This window comes from Pundamilia nyererei, unplaced genomic scaffold (assembly GCF_000239375.1).
Source record: "Pundamilia nyererei isolate P.nyererei 1_Seehausen unplaced genomic scaffold, PunNye1.0 scaffold00055, whole genome shotgun sequence".
Taxonomy (NCBI): domain Eukaryota; kingdom Metazoa; phylum Chordata; class Actinopteri; order Cichliformes; family Cichlidae; genus Pundamilia; species Pundamilia nyererei.
This window is the reverse complement of record NW_005187456.1, coordinates 3,390,234-3,411,201: the sequence shown is the minus strand read 5'-3', so window position 1 is coordinate 3,411,201 and position 20,968 is coordinate 3,390,234. Positions and strand designations below refer to the sequence as shown.

Genomic DNA, 20,968 nt, shown 5'->3' with positions numbered 1-20,968 from the left:
ACCTGTTTCCCCACAGATACATATAAAAAGGGTAACAAGCTGAACGGTCCTGAGGGCCTACGTGAGTGATGGCCCCTGGGGAACAGAGCCCCCCTAGGCTGCTTATGCAGGGCCCCTGGCACCTAGCGACCAGCAGTAAAGTCATTAGGGCTTAGAGTTGCTCGTCCGAGCTTGTCTGACGAATGCCACCTGTTTGTCCCCCGCTCTCCCTAATATACTTTTGCTTCTCATCAGTCTGTTTCTCCCCTTCTTCGTTCTTCTCTCCCTCACTCTTTTGCTCTTCGTTTATTTGTGAGAATGTGAATACTACTGTCTGACAAACAACAGCGGAGTGTGTGAGGACTTTTGATCCATGCTCTGTTGTTAAGCAGCTTTTAAAACAATCAGAAAAAAAATACTGGGACAAATTAATCAAGCATCTGAGGGAGAACCGGTCACCTGGCCACTGGTGTAGATGCTGCCAAATCCTTCAGTTACTCAATGCTGCCACCTTTTGGGCGAGCTGGGGCATTGCACTGTCACTAGCGCCTCAGCGAAGCCTGCCATGATCAAGAATGTTGTCATCACTAGTGGCCAGTTGCTCTCTGTTCTCTGCAGAGATGACGGAGCTCCAGATCAACACCAGCCCAAACATTAGAAAAAAATGTTTCCATCTAGAAAGGTGTGGGTTCCATTTAAATGCTCAGCTTATCCTGAAACACACACTCAGGATGAGCTTACCGTTAAAAAGATCCTGCCTGTAACCAGACGGTGACACCTTTGACCACATGCCAGTATCAGTGGTAACTACCCTACTCCATGAAGACAATGAATACCAACACCTCTTATCTGACAGGCTGTGTATGACCTCAGTGTCCATTTATAGGAAATCAATCGGACATTGCCTTGGCACCATTTTCCTGAAGGAATATATTGTTATATTGATATATTATTACAGCTACGACTGACGATCTATGAAGGTGATTTAATTTATTTGAAATAAATCTTTAATTTGTACAAGAGGTAAAATATATTTTTATTCTATCAAGAGATGTTTATGGTAGTTCAGAGTCTGTGTCTTTGTGTACTTTTGTGCGTTTTTCTTTTCTTTTCTAAATGCTATTGTACATATTATTTTCATTATAACAGCTACTTGCAGTTGCTTTCTCTGTCAGTACAAATAGCTTGGTTCAGTTTCTTATTGTTTCTCTCCTTTTGACGCAAAATGTCATAACTAATTTATTGGAACTGATAAAAAAAAACAACTTGATCGTAGGAAATCTGCTGAACAAAGCTGTAGCTGTGTGGGTCGAAATTGGTAATATGTGCCTTATATGTTGGTCCCTTGAAAGTATTTAACGTTATTCCCGCTCACGTTTGCCTACACGTCAATTGCTGGATATACTAATGTTTTGAATATTTTGAACCCACACAGTCCAATTAGTGATTGGATGTCAACGACAATAATTGTGTGTTGTGCTGAAAGTGGTAAATGAGCAGGGTTTGTGCCAGACGACCATCTGAAACGGCGTGATTTGCACTGCTTTCTTTTTTACAATCTTAGCCTTCATCGCTGTACCCAGTTTTCCATTTTTCCCACGTTTTTTTCCTCCACATTGCAATTCGTTTGTCCAGTCATGTGTCAGTTTTTTTTGATTGGACATAATTTTATGACTACTGATAATTGTGGAGAGTGCCACTGATTGTATATATAAATACAGTAACAATTTATGTCTCTCTATTACTTCCTCTTGCCTCTCTGATAGTTTCTAGAAATCAACTTGTATTTGTGGCTGATTTACTGAGTGGAAGCTGTTTTAAAGTGGAACTTCACTCATTTTTACTTGTTAAAAGGGTTTTTTTCAAGGGGGTAGTGAAGTGCCTTTTGGTGGAATCAATATGAATATTTTTTAATTGACTAATCACGCTTGTTCATGTGCATTATTATTATTTGTAATTCATTAAAAAATGCCTTTTGGGTCATAGCAGGCTCCTCTGCCCCCTGATCAAACCTGAGCTGACTAAAGAAAAGTGGTAAATTCTTCACATTTACAGAGGAGATGGGAGAAAATGCAACTCAAGTTGCTGTTTTGAGAGTTTGCTGCATCCATATTTAAACAAACTGAATGCATGTAAACGGCATGAAACGGTCATTTGATCCTTAGGACCCCGCTCCTTCCTGCATTTGTAGAAAGTAGAAGGCAAACAGGAAAGGAGTGTTGCTTCACAGCTGCCGCTCACCTCCAAACATCCATCAGTTCATGTGCCTTCATCGTGTACATGTGTATGCCTGACTTGCATCATTTTTCATTGGACATCTTCCCAAATAAATGCTAAAGGTTGTTACGAGCCATGGCCATTTTGTGTTGATTTTGTTCTACTTGCATTATTCATGTCATCTGCATCACCGGGTTTAATTAAAGACATTGAAAACTTTGCAAATAAGACCTAAAAGTCCAGCGTGTTAAGTTTTCGCAAGTTGATGAATAAAAAACATACAAGAAAAACTACAATCGTTCCCAGCATGCATAGCTGAGTACTTCCGTTTTCCCCATCATGCCATTTCAGAAAGATGGTAGCTTACAGCTTTCATAATAACGTCGGTTTTGGTGCTGTGAACTAGCTGATTTTTCTCACTTGTTAGTTTACTAGTACGGTGATAACTGGTGTTAAATTGAATTCCGAACAATGCCGAAATATTACGACGACAAAGAGGAGGATAACAGAGCATGCGCAGGTATCAGAGAAGACTTTAAGGCATGTCTCCTTCAGCACGACTGTGTTGTTAAGGTAAGTTAATGTACCCTAGCTGAGGGTGCTTAGCTTAAAACCAAAGCAATCAATTCTGTTACACCTAAAAGACAATCTGGAGACAGTCAGAGCCATAAATAAAGCGCGGGAAAGAAATACTTGTGAAAGATTCCTGAGGTTAGCCATGTTTTGTAGCCTACCCACTGTCCTAGAGTACAGCCCATAGACAGTGCTTTAGTTTAACAGCTGCTAGAAACTATATGAATTACATATTACCCGAGATTATTATTGGTTGTCCTTCTTTCTGTCGATTGGCGACACTTGTTTACCTTAAAACTTACACCTGTCCTACGATCGTCATTTCGCTGGGTTGTCAAATGTTGCCAATAACAAGAATTAGCAGCACCACATTAGCCAAGTCGGCGCAGTCTCCCGAAAATACATGTTTGCTTGGTTTTTTGTGCCTTTAACTGACCGGAGCTGTGGTCGAATATAATAAATAAATAACAACTACTTCGTCTTTTTCTTGACCTTGATAAAAAACACCATGAGGTCGTGGAATAGCGAAAGACTTGGGTAAACAGGATCAGAAAGCCTGCAGGCTCTGCCTTCCATTCTACTTTTAAAAATACCTGTAATCACAAGTAAATTAACAGTCTGAGAGCCAAGCGATTCGTAACTTTCTGTGTTAAAAGGATTTAACGGGGAGCCAATGAAGAGAAGCCAGTATGGGAGGAATATCCTCTCTTTCTAGTCCCTGACAGTACCCTCGCTGCAGCAACTGAAAGCTTTTCAGGGAATTTTTAGGACAGCGTGATAATAATAAATGACAGCAGTCCAGCCTATAAATAATAAATGCACCCTGTGTCACCCTGAGACAGGATATTTTTAATTTTAGAGATATTGTGCAGGTGAAAGAAAGCAGTCCTACATATTTGGTCAGAAATGACTCCAAGAATCCTCACAGGAATCTTTCCCTGAGGCCGGGGTAACTCCTTCCATAGCAAGTATCATCAAAAAAAGAAAGCTCACAAAGTGAAATAAAATGTTTATCACTGTGAGGTTACATGAAAAAAACAGGTGGTGATCCTGTCCACTCTTATGAGTAAAGAGGATCCAGTGTTTAATGGTATGTCACCAATGCCAGTTATAATTGTGTTTATATACAGTGTGGATATAATGTACATTTTACTAATAGAAAGGGCCCAGTGTATGAAGTGGTTTCTTATTTTTTCAGGAGGGAAAGAAACCCAGTGAGTGTCTAAAGGAAGGCCACTGCAAAGCCCTGCAGACATCCTTCTTTGAGTGCAAGAGGTCAATGGTGAGTTTTAGGAAACAGTCAACTAGTCATTAAAACAGAGAGCTTTCTAATTTCTGATAGGGGCTTATTGTGCAGTTAAAAAAAAAAAACTTAACCAAGATCATCTGTTTACAGCTGGATGCAAGGTCAAGATTCAGAGGAAGGAAAGGAGAATGAGGAACCAGGCGAAATCTGATGCATCTTTTTAGGGTTCAAGCAGCTCCGAGTACGTGCATTGATGTCCAGGGAATGTTCCAGCGTTACAAATACCTGCTGTGGACATGTGTTGAGAAAGTTGGTGACGCACTGAAAACAGGATTACCGACTAATCAAGCGAAGTGCAGGACTGGGGACAAAACCTGTGCAACTCTTCTGATCGATGGGAGTTTTTATTTCTTGGGAGAAAAATGTTGGATGAGTGTGTGTTTAAGGAAATGCAAACACTTGTAATAAATTAATGATTACAATGGACAAGATTTTGTTTCAAAACATTATATTGAACTTCTGATTGATAGCAAACTTGTCTACAGTATAAACATTATACAAATGAGGTGTCCTACAGAGAGGCAGTGCTATGTCAGCCAGTTCCCAGGTGTAGCTTGCAGTTTCTGCTCTATGCAGGGTGCTGACTTATGACCACCATTGCAAACAGTTTCTTCAGTCACAGAACAAGCAAATCAAGTTCTTCATGTCCTCCCCATGTACCTTCACAGTTGGGTCATTCCACAATTAAAGTCAGTTCAACGCCTTCAGAATTATAAGACTATAATTAAAAAACTAACAAACAAACAGATGTGGCTCAAAACTCTTCATTTTTGAGTCCATTTAAGAGTGAGCGCAAATTCAGTGTCATTAAATAAAGATAAGTCTGATTTTTATTCAAGACCTTTTTTTTCCTTCTTATTAACTCTTAGCATCGATATCATGGGATGTGTCTTTTTCAGTAGCAAAACTACAACACTTGTCCATCACAGTAATTATGAAGGAAATATAAAGGCTTTCTAAAATCCTAGCGGGAGATTGGCCGATCACAACAGTGATTATAAACTTTCTGTTAAGCAGGGCTCTTTATTTTAGGCTCCGCATTCTTTCACATAATAATGGGTGTTTTACATGCCACTCAACTCTTCCATATGAAGGCATGACTGTAGCTGAGCAAATCATCGACTGATGGAAGACTGGTGGTTTGATCAGAATACAGAATTAGAATACTTTATTAATCCCTAAGGAAATTATGTCAATTTTAATACTCGAACAGGGACTTGGACCCTCAATCATCGCATTCACAAACCTGGACGTCCATGTTACCCGCCCCATAAAAACAAACCTGTAAAGGTGCCGCTTCTGGCCAATTTAAATATTATTGTAAAGCTGCTATCATCATCTGCTTGAACTTCTCCAAGTCCACCTTCCTCATGAGACAAACCTCGCGAGCGTCCTTCAGGAAACCCACAGTGTCTACTATCATCATGCCCCTGGTGTGCGTGCCTGACAGCTCCACGCTGACTGGGTATTGGTCGCTTTCTATGATGAACGAATCATCTATGGCGGCAGCCACTGCATACGAGTCGCAGGAAATGAAACCCGAACCGGCGACGCACTCTTTCTGCAAGCGTTCAGTCTGCGCCGCCTGGTAGCTGTGGTGGAAGATCTTCTTCATGAAGCGAGCTTTACTGGTGTTCTGCGCCAACCATTCATCGCAGAACTCCTGTTGAAGTGTGAGCAGAGAAAAGTGTTTTGTTTTGGTCGCTTGACGACAAACATGTAGCACGAATCAACTTCTAAACGCTAAAACGTGTAAACACAGGCATTACCCAGGTTAACTTGTTGTAGCAGGTGAACTCCCAGCCGGCCAAGTAGGTGGGACAGCGGTACTCTTTAAGCACGATGTATGCAGCTTCTGGATCCACAGCAAAATTAAACTCCCCACACACTGTGGTGTTCCCTCGAGCTGGATTACACAGGGTAGAGACAATAATGAGAACCTCACACAGACAAAGATTACAATTCTGGTGAAAAAAATAATAAATTACCAGTTGATATTTGATGGACTATGTTGTAAACAAAATGTTACTGATAAATCCAATTACCTTGTTTTGCTTTGAGATTTAATTTAAACTGAAAGGGTGGAAAGCAATACTTGGAAAACTTCATAAAGTTTGGTAATGAAAAGCAACAACTAACGACTTAAATGTTCCATCAATTAAATAATTGTTTCTGCTGTTAGAATGGGTCCACTGGTTATTTAGTCACGTCTGTCTGGAAACACCATAGAATTCATTCTAACGTGTATTTCTTCATAAGCAGTTTATATCCTCTGGCCCTATGTAGACTTATGAAGCGACAGTGTTTTACTGACATTCAGTGTTGCCTCCCATGATGTAGAGGCCTTTGAGTTTGCTCGGCAGAGATGGATCCATCTTCACAGCCAGAGCCAAGTTGGTGAGGGGTGCCGTGGCAACCAGAGATACCTGGGAGAAGACACACGGATTAAAATTTTGCAAAAAGCGCACTCGTGCAAGCGCAGAGAGCTTTCCCCCAGAACCTTTTACGTGATAAAGAAAATGTCACTGTGATATTAATGACATTTATTGCTGACATAGCGACGTCATGTGTTTACTTTCCCTAGCGCACGTGATGAGAGGAGCCCAGACATCTCAGAGAGCGAGACAGACTGTCATATTTGACAGCAACTAACAGGAGAAATATGGAAACTATCACAATCTCATTCTGAGGGTCTATCACTCACACATTCCTCACCTCTCCTGGGTTCTCGTTTACAATCCTGATCATAGCAATCGCAGCGTTTTCCTTCTGAACAAGCTCCAAACCGGGAGCCTTGGAGTCTGGAGCGTCACCCAGGCCATCCTTCCCGTGGAAGTGCCCTGAGCTGATGCCGCTGTCGCCGAGGATCGGCATAGCAGCGCCTTTAAACACTGGAATCTGCAGAAACATGCAAACGCAGAACCGGTTATAATTCATCCCTGCTTTTATTCCATCAGCATTCCCAAACCAACTTCAGCTTTTAGGCAACTGTAACATTCAGACTTCTGTTTCAAGCTAGAACATACTGCCACTAAGCAGCAGTGGCATTTTTATTTATAGAACACATTTCATTATGTTCAAACTCAATGTGCTGAACACAGAGGTTTAAATATAAAAAGCTTTTGAGTCTGTTTCTGTGTGTTGGCACAGATGTAATTGATCTCAGGTCAGCAGCTTGTTACAAAGAGCTGGAACACACTAAGTGAAAGCACCTTCAGCACACTTAGATTTCATTCTGGGAACAGTTAAAGCATCTGCTGATGACCTGAGAGGTCAGAGTGGCTCGTAAACAAGGTTGTAAACGGGGGAGCAAATCAGATTAGTCAATTATGAAACTTACGTGAATTTCAAGAAGTGTTTAGAGTTTATTACACCTTCTGTGTGCATGTGAATTGGGGTGGCTGTAGCTCGGGTGGTAGAGCAGGTCATCTGCTCATTAGAAGGTTTGTGTGCCAAATATCCTTGGGCAGGATACTAACCCCAATTTGCTAGAATGAATATTACATAGCAAACACTTAGAAAGAAAAAAAATTGTATAAAATCTAATTTTCGGATTCATCCCTCTCAGCAGAGGTAAAACAGTGCTGTGAGTGACTTTCCACCTTCTGACAATGGTCATTCTGTGGTAAACATAATAAGAACAGTATTGGTTTACTTTAGCAGGGAAGCTAGTTAGTGCTGATCGCGAGGAAAAGCCCTCTCAGCTTTGTATATCAATAAAACCAAAATAATTATCTCTGGAGTAACATCTGAATATATTCTGTTCTTCTTTCTCCTAGAAAGAAAAAGCTGAAAGTATTCAGAGTGGCCAGAAGCAGATGAGGGAGAGGCGACTACAGAGCTCAACCTAACATAGATAGAAGGATAGATAAAAATCTTTATTTCCTCCAAAGGGAAATTCAAATAAAATTTCTAATTAAAGCATTTGATTATAAAACAAACAGCATAAAGGAGCAATAAAAATCAAGGTGGGCTCACCACTGAGAGTACTATGCTCGCCATGCTGTGTGTATTTTAATAACAGATACAGCCTGGTACATCCTCCAGGGTAAAGAGGATTAATAAAACACCTGATTTATGTTACTCATTTATCCTGAAGCCTTTTTGAAGCGGCCTAAACTGGCAGTCTTCTGTTTTGTATGTTTGGAAAAAAGTACAAAGGTACATCTCCATGTGGAAGGATTAACTTGAGAAATGGATGAACATAAATCCTGTAACTTGTGTGCTCATTTCTCTTTATTCATGTTATGAATACATGCATAAAAAAAACTAAGTAAATGTCCACAATTGACCACTTTGACAAATCTGAATTAACAAAAATATTCCTCTGAGTGAGACGAGGTGCTTTGTGTTTAACTTTGCCCAATTGTTTCCAAGCAGTAGCTGGTTTAATATAATAACTAATATGTGAGATGCTTAATTTCATTTTCAGAGAATTTGGACAAAACTAGAGAACTAAAGCCAACTCCTTCAAACTGTCCACTTTCTGCATCGGGTCATGTGGCATGAGGAACAACTCCTCATTGTTAGACAATTCTATAAAATGCAACCTCGCTTATCACATGAGGCCAGGAAATTCCAACAATGTCACGCTACTTTGTTGATTTTAACACGAGTGTGCAACTACAGAGCATCCTACCTCGAGGTGACTGCAGGCTTGCAGGACTCGCAGTGCGTTTTTACACACATTCTCCACTGAGGTGTTTCCATGCACACAGGTAATGCCCAAGATCTGCACATTGGGGGCAGCCAGGGCCATCATGATGGCCTGAGCATCGTCCACGCCACAGTCCACATCCAACAGCAGCTTCTTCCTCATCCTGGACCCTGCGGTAAGAACACAGTTATCCAAGTGTCTGGTTAAACTAAGCTGAAAGAACACGGTCTTTGCACTGTGATAAAGAGGGCAGGAATCAGCTACAACACCTCAGTCAGTGAACCTGATATGAAACAGAAACGTATGCTATTTTCACATCATTACCTGCAGCAGTGTGACAGAAGGATAACCTGCAGTGGGTCACTCTCATAGACGGGAACCGGCCAAATTCAACTGGAAACAACCTTTGAACAGCAATAAAAACACGAAAAGCTGAATGGACAGTGGACCTTGTCCTAGTAGCAAAAGTTAATATTCCATCTACTTTATGGTCTGCTGATTAAAATTCATATTCTGTGACGGAACTACAATCAACCTGTGGAAAGACTGCTTCCTTAAATCTTTCCTACAAAGCGCTTTTTGCAGAAGAAATGTCCCTGAAATGACAGAATAAAGCATCGATGCTGTGTTTTCTAAAACTAAGCAGTTAAACGCAGTAAAATAAACGTAAACAAGCAAAGTCTGATTTGAGTCCAGCAAGAAAAAGTAACACGTTAATCCCTCACCTTTCCACAGAGGTCGACAAAACATCAGCCACTGCTACAAAGTCCCACAGAAACACAAATTGCTTCTGGGTCCTTATTCTTCGTCTTCTTCTGCCGCTGGTTCTTCTTCGGTGGTTAACACTAACAATCGGGTAGATTACCGCCACCCAGTGAGCTGGAGTGATATTGTGCAGCACGGGATAGGAGGTTCCCAGTTTATCTTTTTATTTATTTCAAATTTTATTTAATTAGTGACAAATTAAATTATTTAATTATGTATTTATTTAATTTATTCTGGCACAGCAGAGAGTTCAATTCGGTCTGCCAGACGGCTGTGGAAAATGTGAAGGAGGGCATAGATTTTTCATGTCTAACTGCAACTATTTTTTTTTAAAAGCTTTTCTTGCTGAGAAAGATCTCTCTCGTGGGCTATTCATACCACGCCATAGTAATTACGTAATGAATAAAATATTAAAACAGAGAAATTCAATTTTTTTCACTGTTTAGAAATAGAAATTTCTTTTTTTTGTACAATGGATCTATGTGAAGGAAAAAGGACATTTACTATGAATGATGTAGATTATACATCTCAGCAGTGAGCTACCAGAACTCTGTAATTTGTATTTATTCATGCTGGCAGATTTCTTACATTTACTGCAGCAGCAGTTATCATCATTTGACTTCATCAGTCTTGAGTATTTAATTTCTCCCTTTCTATCTCATCTAGTTGCTTTTCTTTGCCCTATTTTTCCTGTATATTAAATATGCCTTCCCTCTGACCCTTGTCCCACCTCCAATGCTTTTACATTCATTTTACTTAGTGCCAGCTCCACTGTTCCCTGTTTAAGCGCCTGTTTTACCCCAGTGTCCCAAATTAGCTCAGTCACCTTGTCCTTTGTTTTTGACTAGGTGAAACTAGGTTGCTTCATACAGTAAATTTGGCTGGCTGTTTGAAGTAAACTGATCTAGGCTGGTTAAAGCAAAAGACCTCTTTTTCTTCATATGAGTTTTCTATCAGGTGTACCCTGCCTCTCGCCCTATGACAGCTGGGATAGGCTCCAGCGCCCCCCGCGACCCTGAAAAGGATAAGCGGAAGCGGATGGATGGATGGATGGAGTTTTCTATCAATTTTTAATGGATTTTAATGGATGTCTTTTGACTGTGGGAAGACCAAGAAAGAACTCACCCAGGCACAGGAGCAGGCAACAGTGCTAACCACTGCACCAACATGTCACCGTACCATAAATTAACCATAATGCATAATTCACAGACACACCACTTTGCCATTGACAAGCCTTTATTCATTATCCAGCTTCAGTTCATACCTTTGTGGTGTGCAGGTCGCTGCTACCTGTTCATCCTGTTTGGACATACAACTGGTCAGATCAAAGTCATAACTTACTCGATAACAATGGATGAAACTAGAACAGCATTTGGCAGCACCAGCCATGTGAACATAAATAACATGGTCAAAATAAAACCCCTTTCTCTGCAAGTATTGCACATTATAGAATTTAAGCAAACAGCTAATAAACAGAAAACAAAAGAGGTGTTCGTTATCACAATAATGCAATATGCATTATTTCACTTGAGTCTAAAAACCTTTATCAACTTCTCATTGATAGTCAAAACTGCATATATCCCATACATCACTGCAGAGGTGTACAGCTGCAATAACATATAGCTGAAGATCTTTTCATGCAGGCAAAACGAATAAGATTTCTGATTCTAATCAAGAACTTCTGCATAATTTTTCAGAGAACTGAGAAAAACCAAGACAAAAAATTGCTTTAATCAATAAAAACCTTTTCAAGTTTGAAGGGCTCTCAAACCACCATAGCGCTGCATATGATCCTGCAGAAATGTTTCCTTAGACATGTTAGAGTTGTGGAATAAAGTGATGGACCACTCTGAAGCCCACCATTTGTCCACAAGTTCTCCTTTAATGCTTCCAGCGTAGCATCAGAAGAACATCAGAAGTTAGGTAAGACATCATTTCAATAAAAATGTCAGAGTCGTGTCAGATATATGCCGTACTCGTCAAAGAACTGTGCTTGTATTGGAGTGATGTGGTGCAGAATATTCACGTGTTTGTAGAAAGACAAAGAGACGGCTGCCTAAGGAAAATAAACAAAATAAGCTCTTTGATTTTAACAACTCCTGCAGATTCTGCTGAGCAGCTTATCTCCAGAGAAACATCTCTAACAAGTGACTACGCTTGCTCTGATGAACTTTATTGACCTGTATGTTGCCTAGAGTGGATTTAAAGTTAACAGCAGGAGATGGGTCATTAGCATCCCGTGACATCTTGCTAGCTTCTCTTGTCTTTTAAACTTGTCTTTATATGTTGATCAAAAAGAACAAACCTTAATATCTGTTCCCATATTATTCCCTGTCATTTGCCAAAATAAGTAGGACAGAGGACAAAAATCTATGAGATGGAAATTGTTTTACGTAGTGGATTTATATTGTACCTCAGTGCTTTAGGCTTGGCTTGACGTGAACCACACATGCTGTGTTTGTGGTGAGGCACAGATCAATATGCACATAAATTTAAAGCCCCTTTCAGACATGCACTCCTTACAGTCTGGCAACATCTGAACCTTAGGCTTCCTGCCTAAGAAATAGCCAAGACAGAATCCAGAAATCAGCAGACTTCAGTTGTTTTAGGCTTTGGTTCACAACAGTGACTTCAGAAAAGAAGATATCTCCTTTCAGCTGACAACCTAAAACACCACAGCAGCATCTCCACACTGGTACACAAGCTCTGCCATGCAAATCAATATATAATTTTTTATGAGTTTTTTTCTGGATTTTTGGTTCATATTCTGTCTCTCTCCATTGAGCAAGGGATCAAATGATTATTACCCCCACAGTATGTCTGAGGCTCTGTTAGTGTGGTGGTTTACACATGTGTGCTTGCCAAGCAAAATGTTTCAGATTCACATCCAGCTGGTGATACAAACTCCTCTTTGGGATTGAGTCAGGAAAGAAAACAGATCATACATCCAGAGCTACCTGCTGTGGTGAACCCTTTGGGATAAGGGACCAACTGAAAGAAGTGATTTATGTGATGAACATGAAAAGTAAAATGACTTTTGCGTCAATGACACACTAGGTAAAGCCAGTGGGAATCCAATGTCTGAAAAGGGCTCAATGCGTTTTATGTTTTGTAGATAATCAGCAGTCTCACTTCTTAACTGATGGTGTGATAGCGTCAACAAAAGCTGCTCTGCTGAGTACAAATACATCTGTGTGCCACATCTTTTTTCTTCTAAAACTAAAGGCTTTTTGCACGTCTCCTTAAAATAAATCCAGAGAGACTGTACGCTTCCCGATGCTACAACTGGTACAGCAGCAAACACTGTCTGCACACTGGCTACGAAGTAACACAGAACGCCGACTGTGGCTGTGAAGTATGTGTGAAAAGTGTTTGAATCTAATACTACTGAGAGGAGAGGGGAGTCTGCTAGAAAATGATCTACAGTGAGCACTGGCACTTGGACATTTATTATCTTAACAATGACTAAGCACAGAACAAAGGGCTGCTGTTCCAGTTTGTGTTGGTGCTTTTGTTTGTGTGGCGCCATCTTCTTCATCCCCTTACAGTCTTTTGGTTTCTGCCAAATAGCAGAGTCCGCTTAGGTTTCGACCTTCCCATATGTCCCCTCTGGAGGGCGGTATTGTTTGGGAAAGGCCTTAAGCTGGAGGGCGTTAAAGGCATATTTACGACATCCCACATTCTTCATGGTGTTCTCTCTCCTGCAGCCCTCGCTGTGAGACAGAAGTCATACTTTTTTTTTTCTTTTCCCTTTTTTGGCAAATTACTATTTTTCCAGTGTGTTTTAGGTGTAGATACTGACCTGCGCATACAGTCCAAGGCCTGATAGAAGACCTGTGGGGCCAGGGCGTGCTCCTGCTGCAGGATCTGACACTGTTCCAGGGTCACAGACATGGCTGTGCGGTCCTTAGCGCTCTTACAGCTGGTAAAACGCACTCCGTTCAAGCGGCGACACACCTTTGGGGATTCGGAGGAAGAGATTAGAAGAAGGAGACAGAGCTTTTACGCTTCAGGGGCTAGAATTAGAGGCGGTGATGATGAGTCTACCTCAGCTGCTTGCCACAGGATCTCCACGTTCTTGTTCTTCTTGGTGTTCACGTTCTGGCTCAGCAGTTTGAGCAGCTCGGGCACGCTGGTGGTACTACGAGAGCGAGGGAGACCTGAGGAGATGACAGAGGACGAGTGGTGAGCAAAGAACAAAAAAAAGGGGGGGAAATACACTTTTCTCACTAATAAATTATGTATTTCACTCACAGTCTTCTGGAAGGACCTCTTTAAACTGGTCGTAGTACGAGCTGAGGCGAGTCATGCTTTCCATGTTGATGACATCTTGCAGCGATGTGTCTCCGAACCTGCACACACGCATGATTTAAGAGTTAAAAGTTTTCATTAATATAACACATAGCCTGCTGCTGTCTGGCTTTTCTGTACTGAAGGAGGTTCACTTCCAGCACAGCCATTCAAAGTTTCATGCAACATCAATAAAAACGAGCGCACATATGTATCAACCCAGTTTTTAAATGTTAGTAACTTAAAATCTCATCTTTACAGTCATTTTTTAAGAAAAATCAAAATTTGTTGTCTAGCAAGAGAGAACATTTATGCAGTGACCATGCAGTGAACAAGCCTCATTCAGCCAGAGGTTTAAAAATATGCTTTAAAGCCGAATGTGCTGCTCACTGGCCTTTTCGCGACTGACCTATCAAGCTTGGCATGGGTATCTCTTTCTACCTTTCCTGCCCTCTAGTCTCAGTGACTCACTTCTCAGCCAGAGTCTGCTGTTCGTTAATGCCAACGTTGAACAGGACGGGCTGAACTCGCAGCAGCATCCCGTTTTGGATCTCTCGTGGCAGCATGTCAAACATCGCCCCGGGCATCGGGACCCTGACGTTAAAGCCGCTCCTGTTCCCCGTAATTACCGGCAGCATGTCGGGGCTGAAACCAGAAGTTGCCTGGGTAACTTTAAAGGTGACATTTCTCAGGTCCATCACTCCGACGCTCATGTCCTCCAACATGGCCAGCTCCTCGCCTTCATTTATGTGGCAAAGGAAGAACAAAATCAGGGCATGGACAGGGAGTCAATTCTGATTGACTTTTAATATTAAAAGACATTAAAAACCACAAAACTTAGTTTGCTAAAGGAAGCTTTGTAACCAGTTTTATATTAGTTTTTCAGCAGCTTTTGAATTTTTGTACCTTTAAACAGATCATAAGTCAACTATTACCTTTAAAAAAATTATACTATAGAAATTATAGTTTTTTCATTCTTATTATTATTTGAAATGCAATGCTTTAAAAATAATTTTACTAAAAATAATAACAATATTTTCTGTGTAATTTCATGGAGATCATTAGTGGAAGATGCACACAGTCTTTTGTGATTTTACATATTTCTATATACACAAACATGCACAAACAAAGTTACCATAAGTGCTGAGCAGGCCCTCATACTGCACCAGCAGGCCGATGGTGTGCAGCTGCCTGAGGAAGCCTGAGTCACAGAGGCAGTTCCTCAGCTTCAAAATGAAGCCGCAGATCAGAGCGGTGAGCTGTAAACGGCACACATCACATCATCACAATCGTTGAGTAATGACAAACGTCCAAGCCTACACGTGCACGGGTTTCATGCACTGTACATGTAACAGTCATAGCAGTTAGCGGCAGACCGTCTGGCAGAAGACGACGTCGCGGCGGTACTGCAGGGTGAGGCTCATGGCGATGGTGGGGGCGCTGTCCTGCATCAGCAGAAACACCATGGCTTTCTTGGCTTTGTCGCTCATCAGAGACACGCAATCTGTCAGCGTGGTGAGGAGAGGATACAGGGCGTCGCTCCACTCACCTGCAGGGATTTGAGGACATTTCTATCAGACATCCTGAAATAGCCTGAACAAATGGCTGAAGTAATAGCTATACACACAACCTCACAGTGTCTGCAAATATAAAATGATTTGTGCAGTTTTCATTAAGCATCTTTCTTTTTTATGGTTTATTTAAAAATAGCAATAATTTGGAGGACGAACAAAAGAATTACAGAGAAAAATGTTTTTTTTTGCCTGCATCAGTCAAACATCAGTGTAAAAGTGAGAGATCTCTCCTGATTCTATCAGATGTTGCTGCTTTTTGCAGGAACTATCACATCGCTGCTATCCTGGCTCTCTCCACAGTCTCACTATAGGCTTTTATCATTTAATTTAATACTGATCACTCTCAAAGCAGGTCTAGATCTGGGCCCAGGCTATGTAGCAGAAACATTTTATTTAACCAGTTAGCAGCCTCAGGTCCTGCAGCCCTCCTGGCTGTTCCAAAGTTGAGACTGAGAATGTTGAAGACACCGTGTTTTTGCCTCCTCTTTTAAAGATCTGCTTACATGTGACATTACATGTGATGTCTTTTTCCTTCTAATTACAGTTGTGTGTGTTTTTTAATCTACTCTGCCTCTTTTTAATCATCGGTTCTTGCACTGTATACTTTTTCATGTACCTACTGTTCGTAAAGGAAACAGTGCTCCTACCTGGGGATGACTTTTCAACCTCTGGGCTGCTTTCTGCAAATGAGAGAACATAAAAATGTTTGGATACGGACAGATTTCCACTTGCACTTGTATCTTAAAGATTTATTTCAGCTGTTAAACAATAGAGATGATTAACAGGACTGAGACAGCATGCCAGGGTCTGCTTCAGGATAGTTGAGAGGGATGATAATGATGATGACGACTGGAGACTCCTGAAAGTTTATACCTGTACCTTTGTTCGTATTAGACGGCTGAGCTCACTCAGTACGTGGATTCATGCAAAAATCTTGTCTACGTGCGTTTACCTTTCTTAGCGTTACCCGGCTCGTCACTGGCGAGCAGGAAGACGTCCTCAGAGCTGCTGTCACTCTGGAGTTTGTCCCGCTGCAGCAGCCTGTCCACTCTCTGGATCACACACTCCAAGCTTTTATCCACGTTTAGCCAAATCTTCTCCTGCACAAATAACCATCAATCAAATCAAACATATATACATGCATATAAAAAACATTATTAACCAAAAGTGGCAGATGGACTCCTCTCTTACCCACTCCTCTTCATGCAAATCTGCCTGCATGGAAGTGCGCTTGTTTTTAGTCCCTTCACTGCCCTCCAGAGGAGCTGTGTGGCGAGAGGGTGAGGTGGTAGCACGAGAGGGTGAGGTGGGGTGACGAGAGGGGGAGCGGGACGGAGAGCGAGAGGAGGGCGAGAGGGAGGAGGAGGATGGCGACGGGGTGCTTTGCTGAGAGAACTCTGGGCGGGCTGCTGCCAGAGCCACGATGGCTGTGGACAGCAGCTTGGAGTCGCACACGGTCACGAGCTGACGAGTCTACAGGAGCAGCGGTGCAGGACAGACGGAGACGGATAAGTTATACTGAGAAATGTTACACTACAGACATTACATGAAAGCACGTTAACACATTAACATTTATTAACTGGCTCTTAAAGGTAATAAAATGAAACTGAATTAATTTTTCATCCTGGTCAGTCTGTGTTTGTGTGAGTCAGAGGTTGCCTGGCAGTCACAGTGCTGTCAGCATTGTCGTGATATATAGTGCTAGTGCACTGGCTGTAATCTGCAACATCATTCATTTATTATTTTTTCATTTCTCTGTGGTTTCAGTGCCCTCTCCTGTGTGTCTCTTCTAGTCACTTCCTGTTTTATTTTGAAGATTTTTTCTTTACGTCACCTTTTATGTTTTTACTCTGTGCTTTTCTCTGCTTGGTGTGGATTTAATCTGTGTGAGTTCCCTCAGTCCTTGTTAGTTTGTCAGGTTTTTAGAATCCTTTCCTTTCCTTTTAATTCTAATGAATCTTTAACTCTAATGACCTTTTTATCTTGATGTTGCAATTTTTATTAACTGGTCTTCAAAAATAGTTCTCCAGGCTTTCTGAAAGTCTTTCAAAGTATTTCTTTGGAGACTTTCAGTCCAGTCCTTGTACCTGACTGTTGACAGATGAATGTGTTTTTGGTTGTTAAGCCCATTAACACTGACCTATTAATCATTCAAGCACAACAAAGGAACCTAAATCAAGGGATGAACCGGTGTTGTGTTTACATATAACATAAAACTGAAGAGCTGGTTCTAATTTGCAAATTTAGGCACTAATCACAAAACACATAATTTCTTTCCATTACTTTTGTTAAATTTGTCAAAATGCCAAATATAACACTGTTTGACAGGCATAAAATAGCACTTTTGAAAATCTTATATGATTATATGGTGGCTTAAGACTTTTGCACAGTACTGTACATATTAAGTATCCCTGCAGTTCAGTCTTACCTTCTCTGTTAGGATGGCCAGAGTTCTCTCCAAAGCATTGGCTGAGCGCTCCTTGGCAGCTCGGGACAGACGTTCAGTGTAGTAACACACTTGTGTCTTAAGAGTGTTAATCTGACCAATCAGCTCCTTTGCTTTTACAACATCCTGAGGCTGGTATGCCATTGCTTTAGAGCTGGAGCCAGGTGTGCATTGATGCGTGTGCAAGAAAGAAAAAGAGGTTACTTGAGAAACAAGTGTGGTTTGGTTTTATCCACTTTTAAAGCTTGTAATAGGATTTAGAGAACCTTACCCCTCCTCTCCATGGGTTCTGATTGAATTAAAAAAAAAAAAGGTTTGTTATAAACTTCAAATGAAAAACAACCACCAAATCCTCACGCAAGCTTCAAACAACTCACTGTTTCCTGGCTTCTTCGAGCTTGTGCAGCAGCTTTCGGAGACCGCAGCCTTTAAAGCCTTGATGATGTGCTGCGGGCGCACCAATAGTTACTACGTCGTACGTCCGGTCTGATTAAAGGTTGGAAAATAAAATTAAGAAGGGAGGAAATCCATGAAAAACATGAATATTAAGTTACAGAAAGCATGCATTAAACATTTGTGGACAAATTCGTACCGTAACCAGACTCTCCCTGTACTCTCATCCTCTGGATATGTAGGTTAGTGGGGATGAACTCCAACTTCCTCTCAGCTTTCAAGGTGCTAGACTTAAATGACGGACCTGTGGGGCAGCAGAAATGAGAAAAAGCAGTTGTTTGTGATTCTGTGTAAGGAAGATGGAGAAAATAATGATTAAAAACCGTTAACAGCTGTACATGATGTCAGAAAGGCTATATTTTCAATGTTGTAACATTTATCTTATTAGGGGAGTTAATGCTGTTTACTTCCTGACATCAGGAAACATCCCCAATTGTAAAACAATACATTTTGGTCACATTGTGCAAGACTAATTTTGACATTTAAAATCAGTGTGATGGCCCTTTACAATGTATATTATGGAACTAACCCTTATATTCATGCAGGTCACTTATGGTCTCCTGGTAGGTGAGGATGATGGTCTGGTACTGAGTAATGATCTGCCTCCTGAGGTTCTCCCAGCATGGAGACAGCTCACCCAGTTCTTCCAGCTCGCACACCCTGCACATGCAGTAACAATCAGTGCATCCAGCTGATGCACGGAGCAGCTCACAGAGTGCGTTTTGTGCTGCTCATTCAGTTATAAACTGAACGAGCAAATGAACATAACAGTAAAGCAGTTACAGACATTAAAGTCAACCATTAAGGGAAAGCCTGCGGATATCTCTTCAAACCATTTTCTCTAACCTTTGCCATTTTTGGGGCTCGGAGTACTAAGCAGCGTTTTACCCTCAAGCAGTTATTATTTAATCTAGTCTCTAATCTCTATCTCTAATTTAATCTAGAAGAGCTTCACAAATCTAACAAAAACACAATAAGAATGCAAAGTTAAAGGAGCAAATAACACCACAAATAACTAAAAATTACAGTAATTAGTAATTTACATGGACTAATTTATATGGCATGACCTGTGTCACCTTTATTGGAAAGCTCAAACACAAGTACCCCGGATCCTACAGTATCAGAGAGAAAACCCCTACAATCAAATCTCCTTTAACAGGAAGAAACCTCCAACAAAACCAGGGTCAGGGAGTAGAAGCCATCTGCTGTCACGTCACCAGTTGGGGTTGAGGGGAAAGAAACAAAGAGAGGATACAGCAGTGGCATATTAACATATGGGGAGTCTTGCAGCAGTCTGAGGATACAGCAGTATAACTAAGGGATGACCTTGTGACGAGAAGGACTTTAAATTCAGTCGTCGGTTTAGAAGGAGCCAACGAAGAGAAGCAAATATAGGAGAAATACGATCTCTCATCCCTGTCAGTACTCTTGCTGCATCACTCTGAGAAAGGATGTTTCTAATTTTAGCAGCATTGCATAGGTGAAAGAAAGCAGCCCTGCATATTTGTGCAATGTGTGCAATGAAGGGCAAATCCTGATATATAAAAATAACTTCAGGATTTCTTACAGTGTTACTGAAGGTCAGGGTAATGTCATCCAGAGTAAGTATCTAGTTAGACGCCATCTTTCTGACTCTTTAGGGTCGAGTACAATCACGTCATTCTTGTCTGAATTTAGCAGAAGAAAATCACAGGATGCATTTATGTCTTTAAGACATGCCTGTAGTTAAATAAGTGATTTGCATCGACTGGCTTCTGCATTATCTGCATATCATAGATGATACTTACATATTGCTGTGTATCATCTGCAAAATGTGTGCAATGTTTTCTAATAACACTGCCCAAGGGAAACCTGTATCAGATGAAAAGAAAACTACCTGTTTACATGCACAAACTGGAATCTATCAGATTCCCCCCCAAGTGTCTGTATTAAATAGCTTTGTTTCATGTCTTAATATTTATGACCTAAACAAACTGTGATCTTAAAAGACTGCTTTGACTTCAGCATCAAATTTTTAGAGAAGGGGGATTAAAAAGAGATGTATTCATATAAATTCATAAAGCTGAAGCCAAATCACTACTTACAGCATTCAGACGTGCAGAATTTATTTTGTGTGGATGATTACATTTTATATGTACAGACGATTGTGTCCGCTACATAGCTTTAGGTACTGCTGGCTACATAATATGACCATTAAAAAAAATAAATTACATTAACTTACTTGTACAAGTTTAAGTTTTTCTTACACAGAGCAAACAAACTGGGTTGCTACGACAACTACAGCACTTTGATCCCCTCAATCAAACAGGACATAATAACATTTTGATGTAAAATTGTGAAGAATTCCATCAATTACAGTCTGAAGTCCAAACCAGAATCAAACCATTTGAACAATTACAGAAATAAGACTGAAGAAAATAACCAGGAGAAACACTGAAGCAGTACTCTGACTTCAGCAGGTCTACACTGTCTGTGTTGAGCCAATATGGAGAAAAGCGACAATGCAACAGGCGAAGTAACAGTTTATTGCATCATCTCAGGCCTGAATGCCTTTTTATTTACCTACAGTTTGTATGACACAACCTTGTGACTATTATACAGATGCTTGCTAATATTTGTTCTCAGTGTTGAGTGACTGTATTTACTGAAACAGCTAAAACGGTTCAGTTGTGTGAGTTAAGACCAGGCACGTGCAGAGGGGGGGGGGG

At 40.9% G+C, this 20,968-nt stretch overlaps 4 protein-coding genes across 6 annotated transcripts in view; 2 read left to right on the top strand and 2 right to left on the bottom strand.

Moving 5' to 3' along the window:
• The window catches only part of mgat4a (alpha-1,3-mannosyl-glycoprotein 4-beta-N-acetylglucosaminyltransferase A), a 29,039-nt gene extending 26,711 nt beyond the window's left edge, over positions 1–2,328 (top strand). For both annotated transcript variants that reach the window (XM_005733930.1, XM_005733929.1), the window contains one exon: positions 17–2,328. In XM_005733930.1, coding sequence (XP_005733987.1) covers positions 17–43 — 27 coding nt within the window. In that variant the 3' untranslated portion in view covers positions 44–2,328. The remainder of the gene's footprint in view (positions 1–16) is intronic.
• A 174-nt stretch (positions 2,329–2,502) lies between these two features.
• On the top strand, positions 2,503–4,501 carry coa5 (cytochrome C oxidase assembly factor 5). Its single transcript, XM_005733928.2, has 3 exons — positions 2,503–2,769; positions 3,968–4,051; positions 4,166–4,501. Exons 1-3 carry the CDS (start codon positions 2,668–2,670, stop codon positions 4,205–4,207), a joined length of 228 nt encoding a protein of 75 aa, XP_005733985.1. The 5' UTR covers positions 2,503–2,667; the 3' UTR covers positions 4,208–4,501.
• A 5-nt stretch (positions 4,502–4,506) lies between these two features.
• Positions 4,507–9,549, bottom strand: LOC102212531 (inosine-uridine preferring nucleoside hydrolase). Of its 2 annotated transcripts, XM_005733926.1 has the most exons (8): positions 9,458–9,549; positions 9,268–9,328; positions 9,057–9,136; positions 8,715–8,902; positions 6,791–6,973; positions 6,390–6,501; positions 5,845–5,981; positions 4,507–5,738 (listed from the first exon to the last, which is right to left on the bottom strand). In XM_005733926.1, exons 1-8 carry the CDS (start codon positions 9,480–9,482, stop codon positions 5,391–5,393), a joined length of 1,134 nt encoding a protein of 377 aa, XP_005733983.1. In that variant the 5' UTR covers positions 9,483–9,549; the 3' UTR covers positions 4,507–5,390. The 2 variants fall into 2 exon arrangements, with proteins under 2 accessions (XP_005733983.1, XP_005733984.1); XM_005733927.1 differs by lacking the exon at positions 9,268–9,328.
• A 1,172-nt stretch (positions 9,550–10,721) lies between these two features.
• Positions 10,722–20,968, bottom strand: part of inpp4aa (inositol polyphosphate-4-phosphatase type I Aa) — a 25,731-nt gene continuing 15,484 nt past the window's right edge. Inside the window, exons 10-24 of the mRNA XM_005733925.1 lie at positions 18,790–18,920; positions 18,400–18,504; positions 18,185–18,293; positions 18,079–18,096; positions 17,790–17,961; positions 16,553–16,834; positions 16,314–16,461; positions 16,009–16,041; positions 15,164–15,336; positions 14,923–15,046; positions 14,259–14,526; positions 13,752–13,849; positions 13,545–13,657; positions 13,300–13,454; positions 10,722–13,210 (exon numbers count right to left, since the gene is read on the bottom strand). Of these exons, the coding sequence (XP_005733982.1) occupies positions 13,078–13,210; positions 13,300–13,454; positions 13,545–13,657; positions 13,752–13,849; positions 14,259–14,526; positions 14,923–15,046; positions 15,164–15,336; positions 16,009–16,041; positions 16,314–16,461; positions 16,553–16,834; positions 17,790–17,961; positions 18,079–18,096; positions 18,185–18,293; positions 18,400–18,504; positions 18,790–18,920 (2,062 nt within the window). The 3' untranslated portion in view covers positions 10,722–13,077. The remainder of the gene's footprint in view (positions 13,211–13,299; positions 13,455–13,544; positions 13,658–13,751; positions 13,850–14,258; positions 14,527–14,922; positions 15,047–15,163; positions 15,337–16,008; positions 16,042–16,313; positions 16,462–16,552; positions 16,835–17,789; positions 17,962–18,078; positions 18,097–18,184; positions 18,294–18,399; positions 18,505–18,789; positions 18,921–20,968) is intronic.

Coding starts and splice junctions, on each gene's coding strand:
- LOC102212531 (XM_005733926.1), bottom strand. CDS start 9,482: ATGTTTTGTCGACCTCTGTGGAAAG. Junction 6,502..6,790: donor TAAACGAGAACCCAGGAGAG/GTGAGGAATGTG, acceptor GTCTTCTCCCAG/GTATCTCTGGTTGCCACGGC. Junction 5,982..6,389: donor CATGGGAGGCAACACTGAAT/GTCAGTAAAACA, acceptor TGTGTAATCCAG/CTCGAGGGAACACCACAGTG.
- coa5 (XM_005733928.2), top strand. CDS start 2,668: ATGCCGAAATATTACGACGACAAAGAGGAGGATAACAGAGCATGCGCA. Junction 2,770..3,967: donor AGCACGACTGTGTTGTTAAG/GTAAGTTAATGT, acceptor TTATTTTTTCAG/GAGGGAAAGAAACCCAGTGA. Junction 4,052..4,165: donor TTGAGTGCAAGAGGTCAATG/GTGAGTTTTAGG, acceptor ATCTGTTTACAG/CTGGATGCAAGGTCAAGATT.